This window comes from Astyanax mexicanus, chromosome 5 (assembly GCF_023375975.1).
Source record: "Astyanax mexicanus isolate ESR-SI-001 chromosome 5, AstMex3_surface, whole genome shotgun sequence".
Lineage (NCBI taxonomy): Eukaryota > Metazoa > Chordata > Actinopteri > Characiformes > Acestrorhamphidae > Astyanax > Astyanax mexicanus.
Genome location: NC_064412.1, coordinates 24,907,075 through 24,930,038, shown reverse-complemented (window position 1 = coordinate 24,930,038; position 22,964 = coordinate 24,907,075). Strand labels below are relative to the sequence as shown.

The 22,964-nt window shown below is 37.5% G+C and overlaps 2 protein-coding genes across 22 annotated transcripts in view; one reads left to right on the top strand and one right to left on the bottom strand.

Annotated features, from left to right (window-relative positions):
- Positions 1-17,019, bottom strand: part of sgip1a (SH3GL interacting endocytic adaptor 1a) — a 96,016-nt gene extending 78,997 nt beyond the window's left edge. For 10 of the 21 annotated variants that reach the window (XM_049479211.1, XM_049479217.1, XM_049479213.1 and 7 more), the window contains exon 1: positions 10,711-11,071. In XM_049479211.1, coding sequence (XP_049335168.1) covers positions 10,711-10,720 — 10 coding nt within the window. In that variant the 5' untranslated portion in view covers positions 10,721-11,071. Of the gene's footprint in view, positions 1-10,710; positions 11,075-11,371; positions 11,414-16,712; positions 16,795-16,905 lie in introns of those variants that run through there. The other 11 variants (XM_049479212.1, XM_049479209.1, XM_049479216.1 and 8 more) reach the window with 6 other exon arrangements.
- Positions 1-22,964, top strand: part of LOC111195860 (G2/M phase-specific E3 ubiquitin-protein ligase-like) — a 675,934-nt gene that overhangs the window by 332,950 nt on the left and 320,020 nt on the right. The gene's annotated exons all lie outside the window — the stretch shown is intronic.

Sequence of the window (22,964 nt, the reverse complement as noted above, 5' to 3'; positions counted from 1 at the left end):
ACTGTTCTGTAAAAGTTCATCTCAGTCAAATCATTGTCACCCATTAAAAAACAGATTCACATTAACAATGCCTGGACAGTAGCCCCTCAAACAGAGTTTGGCTTAGGCCACCAAAAAAAAAAACAAAAAAAAAACACACAGCAACACACACATTCATACAAACAACTCCACTATGATTAAAAAACAAACATACTAAAAAGATAAATTCAATCTCCCCACCACATGCATGCATGTCAGGCAGCACTATAGGAACAAAAGATTACACTTGTGAATCCTGTTTCTATCCTAATTCTAAAAAAATCAGTTTAACAAATCTAAAATCAAACCTCACTCTGACTTTATTTAAATATAAATAGTTAAATTATATCAAATGCAAATAAGCTATTTTGTAAAACAGCTATATCTCTGCTCTTTATGCATATATTACAGTTATATAGTATATATTTGTCAAGTTCAGTAGCAGATAGTACATAATACACTGTCATAACCCACACAGGGACATAAGCACCTGTTTGATGATTTATTATATATAACATGTATACTGGGGGTGTCACGATTCTCTGAATCCTCGATTTGATTTTATTTCCGATTTTAGGGTCACAATTCGATTCGATTTTCTTTTTTTTTTTACAGCAGAGAGGCCTAGGCCAGTTTTATATTAGTCTATGGTCAGTCACTGATTCATCAAATTTACAATATCTTATTTCAAAAAGTGGGCTTGATATAAGTGATGCAAGTGATACAAGTGATCTGTAATACACCACATTAGGCACTAATGGTCACATTTAAATAATTTAATTAAGATATATATGTAATGCCATCTAGTTGCTTTTTTAGTAGCAGCAGTGTGCACTAATAAAACAGCAATGTGCAACATAAAATAAATAATACAAAAATACAGGAACAGTCATGTAAAAAATAATAGAACAATTAGCGCCTTAACAAACTGAACTCTATCCTACTATAACAGTTAAACATGAAAAATAAGACTTTAAGACTTTTTTGGTCCCTGAGAATGACAATATATTATTAACTTTATCTGAGAGAAAGATGCTCCTTAAGGTACCAAAACTATTAACATATTTGAGGCTAGACAAAACAACTGTTATTTTTATATTTTCAAGTTTTTCTTTAAGAAGATGAGAATGTCCACATTCTCTGGAGAAAGGGCTGCTCTGGAAAAAGGTGGGCTACAGTGTGCTGCGCCATTTGCGTAGCGCGCATGCTTGTGTAGCTTAGAGGGAGGGATCGTCGATCCTCTTTTTGACTTTGAGGCTCGAGACCATGACATAATTTCGATCGATTTCGATAAAATATCGAAATCATGACACCCCTAATATATATATACAAACACCATAATAAATACATCTATTCATACAACAACACAGTTTCTTTTGTCTAATAATGGTGGATAATGCTGAAAATCTGCTCTAGTCTCTGCCAGCACAACCAGCAGCCAATCTCACAGCAATCGAACACAGGCCATCTTCACAATACATCTTCCTGAAGTGTGTATGATCTAGGCAGAGCAGTCAGTTCATTAACAGTCAAGATGGACAGTGAACTGTTCTTCCCTCCTCTCTGGGGACAGAGATAGAAACTCTCCAATTACTAATGTAAGAGGCCACAGGGAACCAGGAAGATATTTGATTCATGCTGATGAATACGGATTAAGATAAAGATCTGACATCTGACACAAAGAGATATTTCCAATATTTCTTTGTGAAACAATTCATTATACCTGTTGAATTGATTACATTAGCAAAGCAGCACTTAAATAAAAAATATTAACTAAAAAAGATATTTCTCTGAACAAAAAGGCATGATCTTTCACAGATTACAATGTACCCAGTGGTAAACCTTATTAAAATCAGAGATTATTTCTGAGGGCCAATACTGTTCACCGATCCTCTTTATGTACAATCAGCCGATCGCTAATACCAGGACTAATCGAGGGCAGGGCTTCTGTTTCACTATATATATATATATATAATGTGCTTTCTGCAATGAACCACATATACAATGCTGTTAACCTCTTAGCACTAGCTAAGCGAGTTTGCAAGACTGAACAGAACTGCCTTGTTGATATCCCAGTCAACAGCAGTGTTTGCTTGCTCTGCTGAGTAAGGAGCTTTTAGGAGGGGTATCCAGTTAGTTTTTCACAGATTTTCACTCTGGTTCCTCTGCAAGACTCTTTACTTTACACATTCTACCAATATCTAAGCAGTAGCAGAATTCTACACAAGTTTTAAGGGAGTCCTGCTGCCATGATTGAGAATAAATAAGCAACCAGAGTGTTTTGTAACCCAGCTCAATACTGCAGCAATTCAAAAACATGGAGGATTGTCAATCCTGTATTTGGACTGAAAATCAGCAGACACTGATACACAGCAAATCAATGCCATCTCCAACATGCATGGCTTTAAACAGGTTCATTAAAATGATATTGGAGTAAAAACTGACTTATACACATGAAATATAATTTTGGTACCACTTTCATGACTGATGGCGATAGGGAATATATGAAAAACAAAAGCATGGTCTACTTTTACAGGAGAAGGATAAAACTTCTGAGCTTTGGATGGAAGTCAGTGTAACTGTTTTTTTGTCATTATCAGCACAGCCTAACAGCAATACCTTACACATATCTATTTATGGCCTACATGAGAAAGAAGACAGCATGAACAGACTCAAAGCAGGTACACAGAACTTCTTTTACAGACATTACTGTGGTGTAAAGGAATTCTTTACTGCTCTTCCCCACTTCAAATTTACTGCCCCATTACCACAGACACATAACCATCAGGCCACAAACACAAGGGTGGGGTTGGGTGGGGACAGGAAACACTATCTACCATGGACTCTATTTCCAGCTAGCCCCCACGGGCTGCTCTGCTATTTAAAATTACATTCTGCTCCCACCCAGACCTTACCAGGGCCAATGCCATTAGCACCAGAAATACACACTAGCCAGATATGAACAAAACACAGTTAGATATGGGTGTTTTACAGTATACTCCTAGTTAAACAAGCTAGTTACTATGAATATGTTTGGTCTATATGTAGATTAATTAGCATTACTAAGCACTCCACTGTGTTTTCGCTGGTTTAAAAGAAACTTCGCAAAATTAATTATGTTTAATTAATATAATTGAATTAAATATGTTTAATTGTGAGTGATCCTAATAACGCGATGCGACTTATGTATGAATTTTACCAGTCAGGTTATAAGGAGAAGTAAAGCCAAAATACAGCGTTATACAGGAGTTTCAGTGAAGTTTCTCCAACACCTCAGCTAGAGCAATATTAGCATTAGCCGCTAATCACAGCGCTAGCTCTTTTGCTGTTCAAAGGTGAGTATATTGGATTGCAGTCTGCTTGTTTACAGTGTTAAAACAAGCTACGTAGGACAAACAAGCTGGTTGCTAGTTGCAAACAATAACCCACTGAATGTATTTTGTAAGATATTTCCTTATGTTTAGAATATCAGAGTTCATTAACCATTGGGAAGAATGAATTAAAATATAAAAAAAATGTAACTGACACATATTTATATCAAATGTATTTATAAGGTATTTAAAACAATCTATTATGATAGTAGGTAAACAGATTCCCTATAGAAAACATTATTTTCTTTTTCTGCTTATGTTATGTTTGCTTATGTTTGGGATATCAGAGCCCATTAACCATTGGGAAGAATTAATTAAAATACAAAAAAATGACATATTTATAAGGTATTTAAAATAATCTACTATGAAAGAAGGTAAACAGATTTCCTATAGAAAACATTCTCAACAAAATTGGAACGTATTTTCTGATTTTGACATGCAATTCTTAAAAAAAAAAAAACTCTCGACACAAAAACTTTACGCTTCAGAATGTGCAGATGTGTGAAGAATGTGACATAATTTTACATAGAGAAATGTTTGTATTTGTTATGTTTCACTACACCCCAAGTCCATTTTAAATGTATTAAAAAGCGGGTAAAATTAGGTATAATAAGAGAACTAAACTACACAAACAATTTAACTGTAAAATCAGCTAAGATACTATAAATAATAAAATAAAAATTACAATAAAATCAATCCAAATCAGCCATTATTAGTTTCGACATTATTAATTTCTACTAATTATTTACAAAGTCATTCCACACTTACAAACAGAAAAAGGCCAGGAAAAGTAAAAAAAAAAAAAAAAAAACATACTGCGTACATAATCATTTTTGGCTAAAACAAACTTCTCATCTCTGCAGAATACTGCTGATGCACATTATATTTAAAACATGCAGAACTGCTATAATGCCTATGTCAGCAAAACGATGAGAGTACGAACTGTTTTCCAGCAGCTGCACATTTCCAGATTTACAGCTGACAGAAACATTACATTAGCTTATATTTAGAGACTGGCCAAAAACTAATTAGATGAATGCTGATGTGATGAATATAGACATTCAGGTTGACAGGGATTGTCATCCATGTTATTGTCATTGGTATGATTGGCATTACTGTTTAATATATAACACTAATCAACATTAGGGGTGGGCGATATGGCCCTAAAATAATATCACAATATTTCATGGTATTTTCGCGATAACGATACTCTTGGCGATATGACAAAACTCTTTTTAAAAAACAATTTCAGAAATACACTATAAAATACACTATAGACTGCTAGAAATATATATATATATATATATATATATATATATATATATATATATATATATATATTTTATCACATACAATATAATACTGCACACCCCTAACTGAGATAATAAAAAATACAAGAATTTTATCAGATTTGTAACAGAAGCCAATAATCCAGAATGTCATGATACTAATAATAATGCACTCCATATACCTCCATATATCCAGGATTAAAGTAAAATAAATGATACTAGACAGATATAATCTGTCTCTAGTAGATATATAATGGAAAATGGGATGGGTGATACGGCACGATATTTTAGGGTATAATATCGTTCACGATATTTAACCATTTTGACGATATTATCGTGTACAATACGATATGGCACACCCCTAATCAACATTACTGTGCTTATTCATTTTAGTAGAAGTAGTAGTTGTAGTACTGTCTTTTTACTGTAAAATAAGCAGTTTTAGTTGAGGAAAAAAAAAAACTACATTTCTAAATGGTTGTTCAGCTTAAATGCGACGCTCTACCTGCCATGCTATTGTTATGTGGTTGGTATTGTAGGTGGTTTATAAGATTATAAGATAAGGCTTAATGGATGCACACTGAGTTGCAAGGTGATTGGTGGTGTTTTGGTTTCCAGGCAGTTGCTACAGTATACCAGTTGTCAAGTGGTAGCCAAAATTGTGACATAAGAAGCCTGCGAGACTTTTGCACCACATTAGTTTCTATATAAACAACAGAAAAAATCAGTTGCTACACAATAATATTGACTGATTAATCCAATCAAAAAGCAGTTTCAATATCTCCAAAACTACAGAACGAGTAATACATCAAAAAACAGAAATCTAAGAAGAAATATGCGAATGATATAAATTTGGTAACAATATAGTGGTTATAATGATGGTATCTTCAGCTATTTAAATCCATTGTACGCAAAACCTATTACAAACCCTGTTTTAACCTAATCTATACATACACACAGGCTATAATCAGACACACAGGCTTGGCTAGAGAGTAGTGTGGGTGGCAGAATTTAGAAAGCACTAGGCAAAGTGGATTAGCTTCCTATTTTACACCTACAGGTAATCCCGCCATGGCTAACACTGCTAAGCCTGTGCTAGCCAAGCTAAGCGCCATTCACCTTCATGTGCGCAGGCCTGGAGGTACAGCACCGGTCACTGTCGCTTTCTGCTGTTACTTAACACCTAACCACCTCAACTGACATACACACATGTATTTGTGCACAAGGCGCACAAACATTTAAATCACAGCAGGAAACACACACACACACACACACACACACACACACACACACACACACAAACACACACACAAACACACACACACACACACATACACACACACACAAAAGCTATTCATCTTCCAACATACATGCCAAGTACCACACTTCTTCAATAAATTCAACAATCACACATTCACATATTCATTACAGTAAACTTATAATAAAGGCAGAGCCATTAGACCTGCAGAATTCAATCATTCAAACCTGATGTTGGAAGTAGAGTTGGCATGGCGTATCGATTGGAACCTGTATTAGTGTGAGGAGAAAATACTGGATCAGATACTGTAGATAAATAAGAATTGAATCTAATCCAATCCTGCATCAAATCGAGCCTGAAACAGCACATACTCAGCTGTGTATTTCCTTCTATAGCTTGCAAAATACTTGCTGTTAACTAGGTCTGTGTATTGGCAAGAACTTGACAATACAACACCAATATAATGATAATGTAAGCATGGCAATATACCGTGATTGTTCAAATCAAGTTTTGAAAGTAGAATTCTCATGGTATAAAATGCATATTATCATATTTATAAAATCTGAGTAAAAGAAAGGTTTACTTTTTATCTAATTAGTGGAAGTACAACACTGCTATGTGGCAGAATATGCATGATAGCTGCCTCAAATCTCCTGTACCCATTTGTTGTGTTGCACGTGCTCAGCAGCATCAAAATGACAGAAAATTTAAAAGATAGTCCAACAACATATGTATGATGTGTCCTGGCAAAACCTCCAGTAAAACCCATAGCATGGAGGCAAGTACGTGAACAGTTACATTTATAACACATCTGGTTGTCTATTCGAATGCGCTGCCAAACAGAAAGCATATCTCTAGCTTGACACCTGACAATTTACTTGAAAACATTCTTTTCTGTTTAACTGGAGAAAGCAGTTGCATGCCACAGTGTAGTGTATTGTATTGAGGACACGTGCATATCTTGTATGATAAGTTGCTAATGTAATTATAGTGAAAGGTTAAGCAGTATTACTTAACTTTTGGCTGGTATATCATACCAACATCACACAGACACAGACAGAACAAAGGCATTTCAAACACGGAGGAAAAGCTAATAATGACAGTCTCTGGATTTCCAGAATTCAATTAGAATGATAATTAGATTTAAAATAAAGAGAGAAAAAAAATCTGCTTATTTCCAGACTGTTCTTTTGCTTAATTTGCATTCAGTGACATCACAGACAGATGCAAGAAAAGAAAACACATCGCAAGTAAAGAGTTTCAATAGATAATAGTAGAATATACTAGGTCATACTATGTCTATGTCACACTATGTCACAATAACTGTTTTTATTTGGATCATATATTGTCCAAATATTGTAATAAACAATATTAGTTTTCTTGTGAGGTCATTGTCGACACACCAGCTCATTCATGTTAATTGACTTTGTTAACTAAAAAAACACACAATGGGCAACACTGAGGTTAGCAAAAAATACTACCATCATGTTCTTAAATTGTACAATAAGTTTGTAACAATAAAATGTTTACAATATATTCTGAATGAGAATAATTAAACAAATTAGGAATATAAACCTTCACTTTAAAATAATTTTTGTACATTTTATACAGTATTCTTTGATGTGGGAGTAGGTTTTTGCCATGTTAACTGTGTCCACCAGCTTTAGTTGATGGATTTTTATTATTATTATATTTTCTTAGTTTTGAATATTTAGAATGTACATTTAAATGACCAAAATGTCAATTGTGAATTGTGAATCTAAAATGTTTATAATCTCTTTGTAACCTTGTTTTTATCAAATGCCAATTTTGCTCGTTTGTCCACTCTATCATGCAGTTTCCCTGTTAGGGTGGATGCATGCATTACAAGAAATAAAATGTTAAAATAAAATGTGATTAAGCTGGTAAAATTTGGCTCATAAATATGATAAATGGTCAATAAAGCAGAATAAAAAAAATCTTAGGTCTTTATTTGAAAGTTTTGAGGGCAAAAAAGCACTGTATTCTGATAATGACCCAACAAATAAATTGCAACTAATACTAAATGTCAAGTAGTTCCATTCTGACAAAAAAGCGGTGTCCACAACCAACGGCACTTCTGCTCTGACTGCATACTGACCTCTGAAGGGTTGGCCCACCTTTGATGACTCAAATAAAAGCACCTACTTTTAGTCACGTGAGCACTGGAAGTGGACATTGAAGCAATAAAAGGTCACCTGATCTAAGGAGCACAGTCCTACTCTTCTACATCACATGGATGACAGAGTACATGTGCCCTAGTTACCCTAGGAAATGCTTTCCAACAAGTCTCATGCACGGCAGCTCCACCTTCCAACTTACAAGACTTAAAGGATCTGCTGTCTTGGTGCCAGAAATCACAGGGCACCTTCAGAGTTCTTTTAGAGTGAGCTGTTTCAATAGAACCAAGAACATTAGGCAGGTGGTCATAATGTTTTGACTCAGTGTTTGTCTCATACATACACAAAAAAAAGGGCAGTTAAGGCTCAGTGGTTAGATAATTACTGATTACTGGGTTACTGATTTTCTGACTTGCTAAATTCTACTGCTGGATCCTTGAACAAGGCCCTCCCCAGGGGCCACAGCGAATGCTGCCCACTGCTCCAGGTGGGCGTGCTCACTGAATCAATGTTTGCATACCCACATGTTGGTGATTGATTTGGAACCATAAGGAAAGTAATTTTAGTTTTTCTTTCAAAGCTCCTGGGTTGCTTTCCTGATATGTTTTTGGTCACTATCTATCTGCAGTGCAACATCAAATCAGAATCCTATCAGAATATGATTGAATTTGAGCAGAAGGTGTATCCATTCAAAGTTATGATTGATCTATTCAAATTGCCCACCGCCTAAATTGTCTATCAGCCAGCCAGTGGTGTCAAGAAAGAGACATGAGAAAGGGTATTGTCTTTAACTTTGTATTCAAGTTTTGTTTGGGAGCCAATGACCATCAGGTTTGAGTATACAGGCCTTCAATCCCACCTTTGCTTTGAATTGACACATCGCCTCAACTGCTGAATTAATGATCTGGGGAGTCACTGCATATCACAGTCTGTTTCCTAACTAACAGCTCATCCCGCGGCCAACAGGCAATATTCAGCAGGATAATGCTCATTCACACACATCAAAAGTTACCTCCACCTGCTTGCATCGCTTTCTTGGCCTACACGGGTGCCAGATTGATCAGAAATCATCAATTTATTGAATCAGTTGGGACACCAGCTTCAGAAACCTACAATTGCTACTATACTTACATGTTTACTATCCTATTGCTCCAATATTGTAATCACACCTTACCAACTCTTTCTTGGTGCATTATTTGCAGTCACTAAGTTGTTTGTATTGCTCTGTTCAATATAACTTTAATAAAATATAAACAGCATTTTTAGAATTTCCTCTCAAATAATTTATAAAAAAGTCAGAAATGACAAATAATTTAACATACTGAATTCAATATATTCAATATATAGTTACACTCAGACAAAAACGTTACAACGAAAGATCCCTCTTAATTTTTAATGGAAGCCAATGTAAAACTTAATAATTTGTGATTATTAAGTTATGACGATACAAGGTTTTTGTTTTACAGCTACGATATAAAAATATTAATTGATACATTTACTAAGTAATGGCCTACCAAACTAAGTTAACAGCCATGCTCCAATACACACATTTACACACTAAATCAGTCTCCGGAGAAAATTACAATTAAAAAGCACAAAATATGTGTAAAACTGAATATCTGAATATGTTCTGAAATATCTGAAAATATGACCCACATGCTGAACACTAGAATATCTGTGAACATTTGTATAGATTACATGTGTGAGCCAGATAAAAAAAAGCTTTGACGTAGAACCAATTACATTAAATTTCTCTTAATCACAAAAGGACAGATAGTGTGGTGTAAACCTGGCAGGAGTAATACTGATTTGATAATGCACCATTAAAAAAACATATATAAATAAATTTAAAAAAATACATGGCATGCTCTCATCGGGCCCGTTACATAAAACCTCCGTCACGCATGTGGATCAGACCAGCCTCCATTTCTCTTCCAAAAACACAGCTGACAGCAAGCCAGCCTCCGGTTCCACACAGGTACACACACACACACCCACACAGAAATACACACACACACACACACACACACACACATGAGTGCGTGGACAAAGATAAACGCCCCAAAAATACCCTGCACAAGAATATATTACATTTACAGAAGAACACTGTTTATAACACTGTCGATTAGTATTGTAGTGTATGAGTGTGTATGTTTGTGTGTGTGTATTTGTGAACTGCACTCATATACAAAGAGAACTCTGACCAGGCCAGCTGGGCACATAAGCTGTAAGTGCAAAATCCAAATAATCCTTTACGATGGCAAGCCAAAGGAAGGGGGTGAGAGGAGAGACGAGGGCTGGGGGGGTAAAGGGGGGTGGCAGCAATTATCCTTGCTATTGTGTGTGCGTGTATGTGTGTGTGTGTGTGGGTGTGTGTGCCTGTGCCTGTGCTTGAGATAGCCAGTAGCCTCTGCTCTTAACTGAGAATGATATGCAAGTCACTGGAACGACAAAACAGCAGCCACCCAAAATAGCAGGCCGGCTTACGGCATTTATTTAAAGCCCCACACACAAGTACACACACACACACAAACCCCCACCAACGCACACACACATAATCAGTACAGAGAAATACAGCATTTAAATAAAAAATAAGGTGAGGAATAAAACAAGGCACAGCCAGGATCAAGCCTTACCTTCCATCATGGTTGCAGATTTGCATTCCTCTATCTCCAAAGAGCCTGAAATGAAAGGAGGAGAGGGAGAAGCCCCTGGTCAGCGGAGAGATGGACACACAGAGAAATAAAGAGAGGCAGAACGCTTCCCAGTGGCTCTCGTACAGCCCTAACGCCTGACCGTGCGTGGTTTAGGCCATGGATGCTGCTGCTAGTCACTGCGGCTTTCAGAGGATGCTCAAAGGGAGGAGGAAAAAAAAAGCAAACCAGAGAGAGAGAGAGCGAGAGCGTGAGAGAGCAGGCGAGAGAGAGAGAGAGCAAGAGAGAGACAGAGAAGAAGGGAGGGAGAGGACTGGATGGAGGGGAGGGAGCTAGAGAGGGAGATGAAAAAAAGAGAAAGAAAAATGAGAGAGAGAGAGAGAGAGGGAGGGAGGGAGGGAGGGAGGCAGCAGGGAGGCTTGTTGTTGATGTCACAGCCCACTCCAGCCAATCACAGAAGGCTGGGCCTGCTTCATGTCACCCAGCACACAACCCATAGCTTCTGTGAGCGCCTCTCCGCCCTGGGAATACACACATGCATGTAAACACACACACACATACACACACACACACACACACACACACACACACACACACACACACACACACACATACATACACACACACACACACAGAGCCAAACCTCGTTAAGGGGTGGCGTGCAGCTCCTGGCAGAGCGGAAGAGAGGGGGATTAATGAAGTGTTGCCTGCTGGAGGAGTGAGAGAGCAGCTGAAAGAAGCCTGGCCATGCTGTCTGCTCCAGCGCACGTCGACTGACGGCTCGCTTCTAGATAAAGAACTATTAGCAGATGCACAGTCACTGTCTTTATTTTGCAAGCTCTTCCTCTAGTCTCTCTTTCTTTTTCTCTCTTTCTCTCTGTGTCTTAGTGAGGTTTTACTAGTAATGCTCTCTGTATGAAGCTCAACTTCTAAACACTGTTCTTTTTTATCTTTCACTGTGTTCTTTTTCTCTTTAGTGTCTCTCCCCTCCCCTTCCGACTCCTTATCTCTCCCCATGTATGAGGCACTACTAGTACACTGTCTTTCTTTCTCTCTTTCTCTGTATCTCTCTCTCTTTCTCTCTTTCTTCATAAGGTTATACTAGTAATGCTCCATGTATGAAGCTCAACTATTAAACACTCTTCTTTAACATAGTTCTTTTTTTCTCTCTTTCTCTCTAGTGTTTCTCCCCTCCCCTTCCCACTCCTTATGAGGCACTACTAGTACACTGTCTTTCTTTCTTTCTCTTTCTCTGTATCTCTTTCTCTCTCTCTCTCTATCTCGATAACAATCAATCAAATCTGATGTCACATCGGAAACAGTAACTGCAGATGTGGGCGGCGTCAGTCCAAACTAGATACACGACAGACAGACAGACACATGAGGAGGGGAAAAAGGGGGCACAAACAATTCATATTACATGAGGAGGTGTATCTCAGCCAAAGCACTGCCACTAATCAACGAGAGATGTGGCTTTCTGCTAGGACCAGTCTCCAATAGCATAAAGACTAAAAGATTAGAAAAACACTAGAGAACATTTCATTCACAGCATCACAGTCTACTGTGGTGATCATTGTGATGTTTGCCATAAAAAAAAGTTGATCTATTTGATAATTTAGTGTTTTAAACATTATAAAAACAATGTCAAATTAAGTGGTTCGTACGGTGGCCGAGAAAGCCCAACGCAGTGCAAATTGAAAAGCGCTGCAAAAGCACAAAACACATCCATCAAAATTACAACACAGGCGCAGCAAATAGAAAAACGCGCTGCAAATAGAAAAACGCGCTGCAAAAAGAAAAACGCGCTGCAAATAGAACCACAACACAACGGAAGTGAGTCACAACACAACGGAATTTTCACGGGGGACCTTAAAAGATGCTGTACCAGCTGTATACAAAGGACAATAAGTGGCAAACAAACTTCTGAAAAGTAAGTTATGTTTATTACCTGTGATTACCACGATTGTGTGCATATTATTAAAAGTTCTGCTTCACAAAACGCCTTGTTTGCCACTTATTGTCCTTTGTACACAAAGTGAAGTCCGAGACGTTACTGAAGACGCAGCTTAGCTGGTACAGCATCTTTTAAGGTCCCCCGGGAAAATTCCGTTGTGTTGTGACTCACTTCCGTTGTGTTGTGGTTGTATTTGCAGCGCGTTTTTCTAGTTGCAGCGCGTTTTTCTATTTGCTGCGCCTGTGTTGTAATTTTGATGGATGTGTTTTGTGCTTTTGCAGCGCTTTTCAATTTGCACTGCGTTGGGCTTTCTCGGCCACCGTAGGTTCGATTTGAAATGGTGCATTGTAGAAAAAATACTATGATTTCTTTACAGCAGTGCTAGCAAGAGACCAAGGAACCAGCAGGATCACTACTATATAAAAAAAAGAATTAATATATGACTATGCAACTTGACATGAAGCACTCAAATGAAAAAAGAAAAAAAGTCTGACTGAAAAGGGAAAAAAGTCAACGTGTGAACACAAAGTATGTATTTTTTGCCACTTTTGAACACTGAATAAATTAGAAATATATGTACATTATTATGTAATTGTGCATTCTTTTAATTAATACGACCAACAGCACAACACTACATGATCAATAATAGTATGATTAACTAGCTGGTTGCCTGACAGCTACTCCATTTAATAAACAGAAGGATCCTGCAGATGGTTTGTTGTTGTATTTTGTGTGTAACCCCATTTGGTATAGCAGAATATTGTTTAAAAAATATTTTAGCTAAAATTAGCTGGAAATTAGCACAAGGAAAATAAACTGAATTTATAAACTGAAACAGAACTGGACAATAGAGATTTAAAGGCACTTAAGAGGAGATAACTAAGCTGGAGAATGTTCTGTAATTCATTGGGACATAACAGTCTACACAAAGCAGCTGAAAGAAACACTAAATATAGGGCTGGTATGTTTTATACAAGAATTTCTGTGTACATGTGTGTGTGTGTGTATTGATTTCACTGTTAGATACTGAAACAATTCAAATTCACAGTCATGCCACAAAAGAGAAAAATCAATAATCAGGGATGTGATGCTTTGCCCTGCTGGCCTTTGTGTGTATATTGTGTATTTAAGTCGTATCTCTCTCTCTCTCTCTCTGCTCTCTGACCCCACATCACTCGCAATCACAAGCCAGAAGATGCTGCTTCACTCCAGAACCCACTGTTCTCCACAGTCATGCTCTGTTCCATGTGAGCATCTTTCTCTCTCTCGCCCTCTTTCCCACCGTTTTCTATCACTCCCTCTTTCTCTGTCTCTAGCGCCCTCTGTCTCATCTTCTCTCCAGAGCTGCGGCTGCATTTGTTTTATTTTCCCAGTCTCAACACACTGCAGGGCCAATCCTGTGTGTGTGTGTTTAATTATGCATGCTGAGCGTTCACACTGAATGAGTGAGAAATATCAGCAGCCTAAATTCAGAAAGCCCCCACTGTCCTGACTGTAATAACAGATGTTGTCTGCCCTCCCCTCCCCCACTCTCATACCCTCCTTTACCTCTGGCCCCACCCCTTTGGCCACACTAGGCCCAGACTGTGTGTGTGTTTGTATGTCTGGGAAGGTGGCAATATCAAGTACAGGTTTCCTCCAAACATGTCTATCGTGACAGTGACAGGATTTTGTACATGATCTCATCTGGTGTGCACAAGATTCACATAAGAGATACGTACGCATGTGTATGTCTTTTCCCCAAGGCTCATCTCATAATCCATTTTACTGCCTTTTTTTGTTATTTTTTGACATAATATGAATCAGTAGTTTTCTTTTTCTGTATCAAAATGTAAAAATTGGACCAACGAAAATGCTATAAAATGCTTCTGATCTACAGAAGGCTTTCTAATGATTCCTCCTAATGATTCTTAATAAAAAAACAAGTCTACATGGAATACATGCTGTGGCAAAATATATAAATTCAGGTTGAGTGGTAGAATATCACTTATTTTTTTTTACATTTATTAGTCTACATTTATTTTTGTCTTGCTATTCAAAGAAAAATCTATTACACAACTACAATTTACTTATTATTATTATTATTAATTCATTTTGGTTTCCAAGTATTTGTCCATAATGCACACAGCAGGTGTTTATTTTAATAAAAAAATGGGTCCATACAGCATCTTTAAAGTTGCATAGGACAAAGATATGTTATCTGTGAGGCAATGTGGCATTAACAAACAAAAGAAAAGAAATCGGAGATTTTCTATTCCATTCTATACCGCTATTGTAATCTGATTAATATTCGTCCATATCGGTTTGAACAGCCAGATCAAAATTCATGCAAATTTTACACCAGTCTTACTCAGCAGTAAGCTGCTGCTGCAAAATATACAGTACCAGCCAAACGTTTGGAGAAACCTCTTTTCTTTTCTTTTTTTCCATTGTAAATGTAACATTGAAGAATATTAAAGCTATACAGGAACACATGCAGAAATATTGAGTAAACGAAAAGGGTTCAACAAACCAGAATATGATTTATACTTTAGATTCTTCTAAGTAGCCGAATTTAGCTTTGAGGCCAGATCTGCACACTCTCTGTATTTTAATCTCAGTGTTTTAATGAGGTAGAGTCCCCTGGAATAGTTTTTTCAGCTTCTTGGAGGTGCTGAACAATATCACCCTGAATCACCTATTTAGGGTTTAGGTTAGGAAAACGTGGGGGAGATTGTGTTTTGTTTTATTTAATATTAATCTACAATGTAGAAAATACATTAAATAAAAAAAAACACAGAATGAGAAGAGTCAGTGCAACATTTATCAGATCAATTTTCTGACTTTGAGGCTACAAAATTAAGTGAAATTAACTTCGATATTTAATTTGTTTCACGTTTTCTAAAGTCAAATTTTCATTTCTACTTCCATTTCCCCCCCCTCACAATCAGAGTTCCAGGAAAAAAAAAACTATCCAAAATTAATCTGTACATAATTTTCTCACCCAACCTGTTGGTATAATCCAATCAATTTATGTAAAAAACTAAAATTAAAAAATTTAGTAAAGGTTTAAGTTCATTTTCTCTGTAATTCACATGAGAGGAAGAAATGAAAAATAAGAAAATGGAAAAATGGACGTAAAAACATTTTCTTTACTATACTTTATGGAGAAAATTATATATTCTAAATGCTTCCCTAAATGGTAAGAAAACAGAAATGATGAACGTTATGCTGATTGAGGTGTGTTCAAACATTGACTGGTACTGTATATAGCTTAAAAACCCTGAGATTTTACACTAAACTATCACTTTAACAGGAGTCAGCTCTTTAGATAACAGGCGAGAAATAGTGTCTATACAGCCACAAAAAAGATCACGAGTTAGTCAGATATGAAAGCTCAGATCTGAGTGGTTAAAAATCTACAGATTACTACTCCCTTTACCATCAATCTCAGCTCACAATTCTGTCAGCCTGAATGTAATGTTGAAAAGAAACAGCAGAGAGAGCGAAAGAAAGAGAGAGATATTTCTGTTCCTCTACTGCCATCTACTGTTTACAGGGTGCAAAACACTATATGTCAGTAAATAAGTAATGTTAAATGTCAATGCAAGAAAAAGTATAGCTTGTAAAAATCAATTTGCAAACACTAGACAAAATATATGTAAATTGAAATGTATATGCTTATGTTAAGCATTTTTTTCTTGTAAGTAATTGCTTGAGTGAAGTAAGACTTAAATCAATAATAAATCAGATTTATTGGCTTAAATGCGAAAACAAGAATGAAAAAAAAACTTGACGGGTGACTTTGTTGTGCTTTTGTGTTCAAATTGCTTAAAATAAGGTGAAAAATAAGCAGAATAATCTTACATGTAAAAGGCTTAGTGGGACAAAAAATCCTATCAGTATCAGATTAATTCTCTCTCTCTCTCTCTCTCTCTCTCTCTCTCTCTCTCTCTCTCTCTCTCTCACACACACACACAGACACACACAGTTAAGTAAAGTAAAAGCTAAGTTTAAAACACAGTTGTCAGGTAAAAAGGGCACTATTTACCTGCAGTCTGTCGAAAGACTGTAACCAAGCCCCTCGGCTCCAGCAGACCCCACTGGATATAAAGAAACTTCAAGGTTCAGGGCTGTGGAGAACAGTCTGGATTAATGGATTAATTAACACACTGAGGAACAGGTACACCTGTAGGAAAATAGAGAGAAAGAGGGAGAAAGAAAGTTTTCCTGCTAACACAAACCTGTTCAATGAGCCACACCATGAGCCTGGAGCTACATTTCATACAGATTTCCTGGCTAATTTTCAGACACCGTGCGGTCTAAAAACACACGACCCAATCCGTCAACTACCTGGAATTTCCTACAAAAACACGCACTGGATTCTACAGCCGTCATTACAGGTAAGTGCTGCCCCCTGCTGCTCTGGGTTCGTAATTACAACCCTCTCTTTTCTTCTATCTTCTTTTTTCTCATTTTATAAGCTTAATGTACAATTATACTTTATTTAATGTAAATGTAAATATAATGAATGATATACGAAATTATATTTTAAAAAATAATTTATACATTTTTTTTTGGTAAAATTAAGCATATATATGAAAATGTTTTAACGCTAATAATATATCAAACCCATATATTATCCAATAAGACATGCTGTTAAAGATTATGACAAATACCTTAAATTATTATTTTTTTTTAAATATAAAAACATCTGTGCTGGTTGACAACTGCATTTCAGTGTCAACATGTTGATTGACATTTGTTTTCATCATGTAAAAGTGACAGTCAGCAGCATGAGCTAGCTAGTTATTACTAGTTAAACAGAGGTGTCAATTAACAAAGTACAAATACTATGGAGCCCCTAAGGTGACATGTAAAAAAATAAATGCGTGGCCACGACTTATTTAGGGGTGGGAAAGAGATTCTAAGGCATGACCACAACTTATTGACCGTGGTAGTAAGACTAAGACTAAGACTAAGACTAATGCATAACCATGACTTATTAATGCGTGGGAACAAGATCCTAATGCATGGGAATGAGATCCTAAGGCGTGGCCACGACTTATTAAGGCGTGGGAATTACATCTTTATGCGTGCCATGACTTAATAAGGCGTGGGAACGAGATCCTAAGGCATAGGAACAAGATTATTTAGTCGTAGCCAGAGAATAATAAAGCTTGTTTTTCTGTAAATTAATGCACATGAAGAATACAGAGTATTACATGAAAGCATGAATCCAAGGATAATCTTTTGTAAGGAATTGGAGAGTGAATTGATTTCTTTTTATTTTTATCTTGAAATGTGGCCACGCTTTAATGGCTAAGACATATTTACCTCGTTTCCCACGCCTTAAAGTCATGGCCACACATTAGGATGTCATTTTCACGCCTCAATATATGTCAAGGCCACGATGTCATGATGTCACCTTAGGGGCTCCATAACATACACTTATATATATATATTTAAGTTTTATTTACTTACTGGAGTAAAGTTAAACAAAAAAAAAACTATCCAGATAAATCTCTCCATACAGATATTGTGAATTTGATTGTGGTTGGATATAATTACATAATATATCATTACAACACCCTATTGGTTTTTACCAATAATCCATCACACTTACAGTCCCTTTTAGGATGCTAAAGTCATTATTACATAAACACAGTTTATGAAAGCTAAAAGTTAGCAATAGTATTACTTTGAACTAGTGTTTTACATTTAATTTTAATGTTAGCTAAGCTAACTTAGCTTTAGCATTATTAAAGCTAAAAGTTAGCAATAGTATTATTTTGAACTAGTGTTTTACATCCCCAAATTGAATGTTAGCTAAGCTAACTTAGCTTTAGCATTATTAAAGCTAAAAGTTAGCAATAGTATTACTCTGAACTAGTGTTTTACATCCCCAAATTGAATGTTAGCTAAGCTAACTTAGCTTTAGCATTTGTTTGTTTAGCAAAAGACTGGCTGGCTGCACTTGTCTGTGTAAATTTCTAGTTACTTCTTATATATCACTGCTCCTCATTCTTAATTATTAGGTATTAGACTACTGACAGACTATTGGCAGATTTTTAGTTGTGGCTAATGCTATGTCACATTTGTTTTGGCTCATGTCAGCAGTCATAACAGATTTTTCTCAGGCTTTGTTGACAGCTGTGACCCTAAAGTGTCTATCTTTGTCTCTCCCGGTTCTTAACTATTTTTTATAATATGTTTAAATGTTTAAAGCACACCCACTTTATAGGAAGCCTCTATATTTAAGAATTAAATAGTTCATCATGGAACCTTTACATCCTCTTGAGGTTATTTTTGTCACTTTACACAAAACACTAAAATGTGCAGTACAGTGCACTCCAGAGCAAGGTGTAGGAGGCACAGAGTACAAAAAATGCATATCCAGCCTTCCCACTGATTTTTATTCTTTTTCCGAGCTCGCAAACACCATGACACTAACAGCTGTGCACATGCACAGCACATGTGCTACAACAAAGAACAACACTGTGAATTCTGACTGGAGTCTGAAAAGCACGAGGCGACTGGTGGAGGAGGTGGAAGGGCTTGCACTGCCTCAGCTCCAGGGAGAAAACCCCGGCCCCTGAAGTGAAACATGCTGGAGAGATGGAGAGTAAAAGTGGTCTGCGGAAAAAGTTCCTGTTGCGTAACCCAGCGGCTGTCTGGACCAGTCACGAACCAGGGCCACTTACAGAAGAGAGGACCACAGGAGACTGTGAGGCTTTTTCTACAGAATACATAATAAACATACAACATGGTAGCTGATAGCATTCAGTTTAAATATTAACATGCTAATGGAGCTGCCACTTGATTTAAAATTGTATACAATTTGCAAAATTGGCTGTTCAGACTATCAAAAATCATTCTGGATACAATCTATATATTCCAAAAAATCTGATTTCAACTGTCAGTCAGAACCTAGCCTTAGCTTACCTTGCTTTTTCTGTTTTAAATAATATTTAAATAATAATCTTTACAGATCTTTTTAAATAATGGTGCCAAAATCACTGATTATTTTATAATTGTATAATGTTATTATTATTACTTTTTTCTACTGTTTTACATCCCCAAATCAGAAAAAAAAGTATTGAAAATGTAGCTTTAAAAAAAGCGAAAGTGTTTCCTTATTCAGCAATACAGCATTTTTTATTTCAAAATTCTTGACATATTCTTTACTAAGTACAGGTCAAGGCTGCAGCCAGGCTAGTCCAACACCAGTACCCTCTTCTTTCATAGCCATGCCATTGTGATGTGTGCAACAATGTGGTTTTGCATTGTCTTACTGAAAACTGCACGAACGTCCTTGACACAACCCCATACTAAGACAGACCCTGGCTTTTGGGTCTGCCTTTCATGTGTGAAGATCTGTGCCTATTTATCTGACCCCAATACATGTTTTCACTGCGTGATGGTCCATCCCAGATGCCTCCGAGCCCAGAAAGGTTGATGCCATTTTGGACATGACATGACAAGGTGTGGTTCTATTAGCTATTTCTGAATTAAGTTCTTGATGTAGTGCTGCCTGAGGGATCAGAAATCAGGGTTTTTTGTTGTTTAGGCTTGCACCCTTCCCTTTAGCCAATACATATTCTCCTCTTTCTCCTATAGCAAAACATTGTTTTAAAGTATTTTAAAACATTTCTTGTGTATTTGTAACAAAGTGGAGATCTACTGCCCTTCCTCAAAACTTTCTGTGAATATTGCTTTTGTACAAAATCCTAATTATAACTTTCGCTGACTTGATCTGTTTGAAATCATCTTTAGTTAGTTTTCTTACCTCAACTTTTTCCCAACTCCTTATGGAATGTGTTGCAGTCCTAAAATCCGGCAATGAATGTATTCTAACAAATAAAATTAAGTTGACTTGATTAAAATATTTCATATTCATACTGTCTGCAATCAACTAAATGTCAAAGTAAATGTGAGAAACACTGTATTTTTTGGGAGAGCGCTCAGTCAGAAACTTCACTCCTTAGTTTCTTTGCTTTTACTATGGGTGAATAAACTCCTGAGGTCTGAGTTTCCCCTTCTGAAGTCTCCATTGCTCCACCAACTGCTCGCGTTCAGTAAAACTGAGCCGAATCCTCTTTCAGAGGCTGTATGTGTGACGTAAATACGTAAAGACGTGTGACGTAGCCAGAAAAACTCCAGTGAAAAGCAATCTGACAACATCTCAGTTTTTAGAATTAACATATTAGGGTTAGCAGGGATGGTCGTTCCAGCACACTGATACCATTAAACACATTATTTTGTCCCTTCTCCACTCAGTAATGCTTCTGCTTTCAGTTTAGAAACAAAATAATACAGACTGCCGCTTTAATGTTACATGTTCGTGTTCCCTTTGGTCGTTTACTGCAGCAGAAAAGACATCACCGCTTTTGCAGATATTCTTTGTTCTCTGTTCTGTGTTAATGCTGCTATAATGACTTCCACCCACCTCACAAAACCCATCAGCCTCTTAAAAGCTCCACACAAAGGAAGAACATGGACAAGAAGAGGAAGCTTCTAAAGAGTGGAGCAATACGAGGAAAGGCTGTTAAAACTGTTTACTTAACATAAAAAGTTAACTATGAAGCCAGAAAATGACCTGTACCTACATTAAATAGAGAACACAGTTACAACACCACCTGCTAAGCAGCACAAAATCATTTCAGTGTGTAAAATACAGGAAAATTGTTCAGCTTGAGAAAAAGCACTGCTGTAATGATAATGCCCCTCAAGGGATATATACAATATTGGCATAGTTGAAACATATAGATTTATATCTATATCTACTTATGCATTTATAACATGTCTGTGGAGGTGACATGAAAACACATATCAATGGACACGTAACTCAAATCGGGTCTGAGCAAAAAAACGCTATTGATTAATGAGGTTTGTAATGTGATGTAGCCTATATTCTTATATTAACAACAAATGCCAGTATAAAAAACAGGTTTATTTAATATAAATATTTTGTATTATTAATTAGAGTGAAATTTATATTTACTTGCAGTATTAAACAAAAATTAACATGAAAACATGTTTTTACATCTATTCACATAATATATTTGAGGCAAATACGCATTGACTGTGTCAGGTCTTAGCCCTGTCTCGTGTCTCTGTGTGTCTTCCCCACGTGACCTGTGCTCCCCTGTGTCTCCCGTCTTAGTAGATTTCCACCTGTGTCTCATTTGTAGCTCCGCCCCTTCCCCAGGTGTTTCCAATTCTAGAGTGTTTCTTGTTTCCTTATATAGATCCCCTGTGCCACTTTGTCTCTGTCGGTCTTTGCACCTTCCCCTGTCGTTTGTCTCTCTGTGTTTCATAGCCTCTGTTCCTCGCGCCCTTAGTCTCTGTGTTTATCTATAGTTTTATGTTTCTAGTCTCTTGTTTATTTCAGTTAGTTCCTTGTAGATACCCCTGCTTAGTGTTTATTTTTCTAGTTTATTTCCATTGTATATATTCCCTGTTTATTTATTGTCTTTTTTCTCTAGTTGGTTTAGTTTATGTTCTCTGATTTGTTTTGGTTTATGGTTATTTGTGTATCTTTGTTTCGTGTTCCTCATTCAGTGTTTCTTTGTTATTTATTTATTAAATTATTTATATATCGCCCTACCTGCACTTGTGTCCGCCTCCTCGTCTCCCTGCCTGGGTCATTTCGTGACAGAAAGACCGACCTTAACATGGACACAGCAGGTTCTGCGTGGACTGGCACCAGGATGGCGATTCGCCGTGCTCCTTGCGGGACCCCGGCGCAGGACACCTCGAGGCCTCAAGGACGCCGCAGGCCTCGGGGTAGGCGCTCTAAGGGGTCCCGCCAGCCGGAAGAAGACCCCTTTTCCGGGGAGGATTTTCTTGGGGGGGCGATGAGGGTTGGTGCTTTGAGCCTCGGTACCTCCGTGTACCCGAGGCTCAAGGAGCGGGACCCGTGGGACTTTCTCGGGTGCGCTCCCAGCAGCTCCGAGGACGAAGAGGAGCTCTACCCCGCACCGGCCCGTGCTCCGTTACCGTTTCCCCCAGGGGCGGTGCTCTACCCGGCTCTCGGCCGCACAGCTCCAGAGGCCGTCCCGACTCCCGTCCTTTCCCCTGCAGCCAAGGTGCGCTCCTCACCGGCGGTTCCAGAGCTAGCTTCCCCGGTGGCTAAGGCGTTAGCTTCCCCAGCGCCTCCAAAGCTAGCTCCTCCCGCGGCCAAGACTCTGTCCTCACTGGCGCTTCCAGAGCTAGCTTCTCCAGTGGCTAAGGCGCTAGCATCCCCGGCGCCTCTCAAGCTAGCGTCTTCAGCGGCTAAGCCACGCTCCGTGACTTCTGT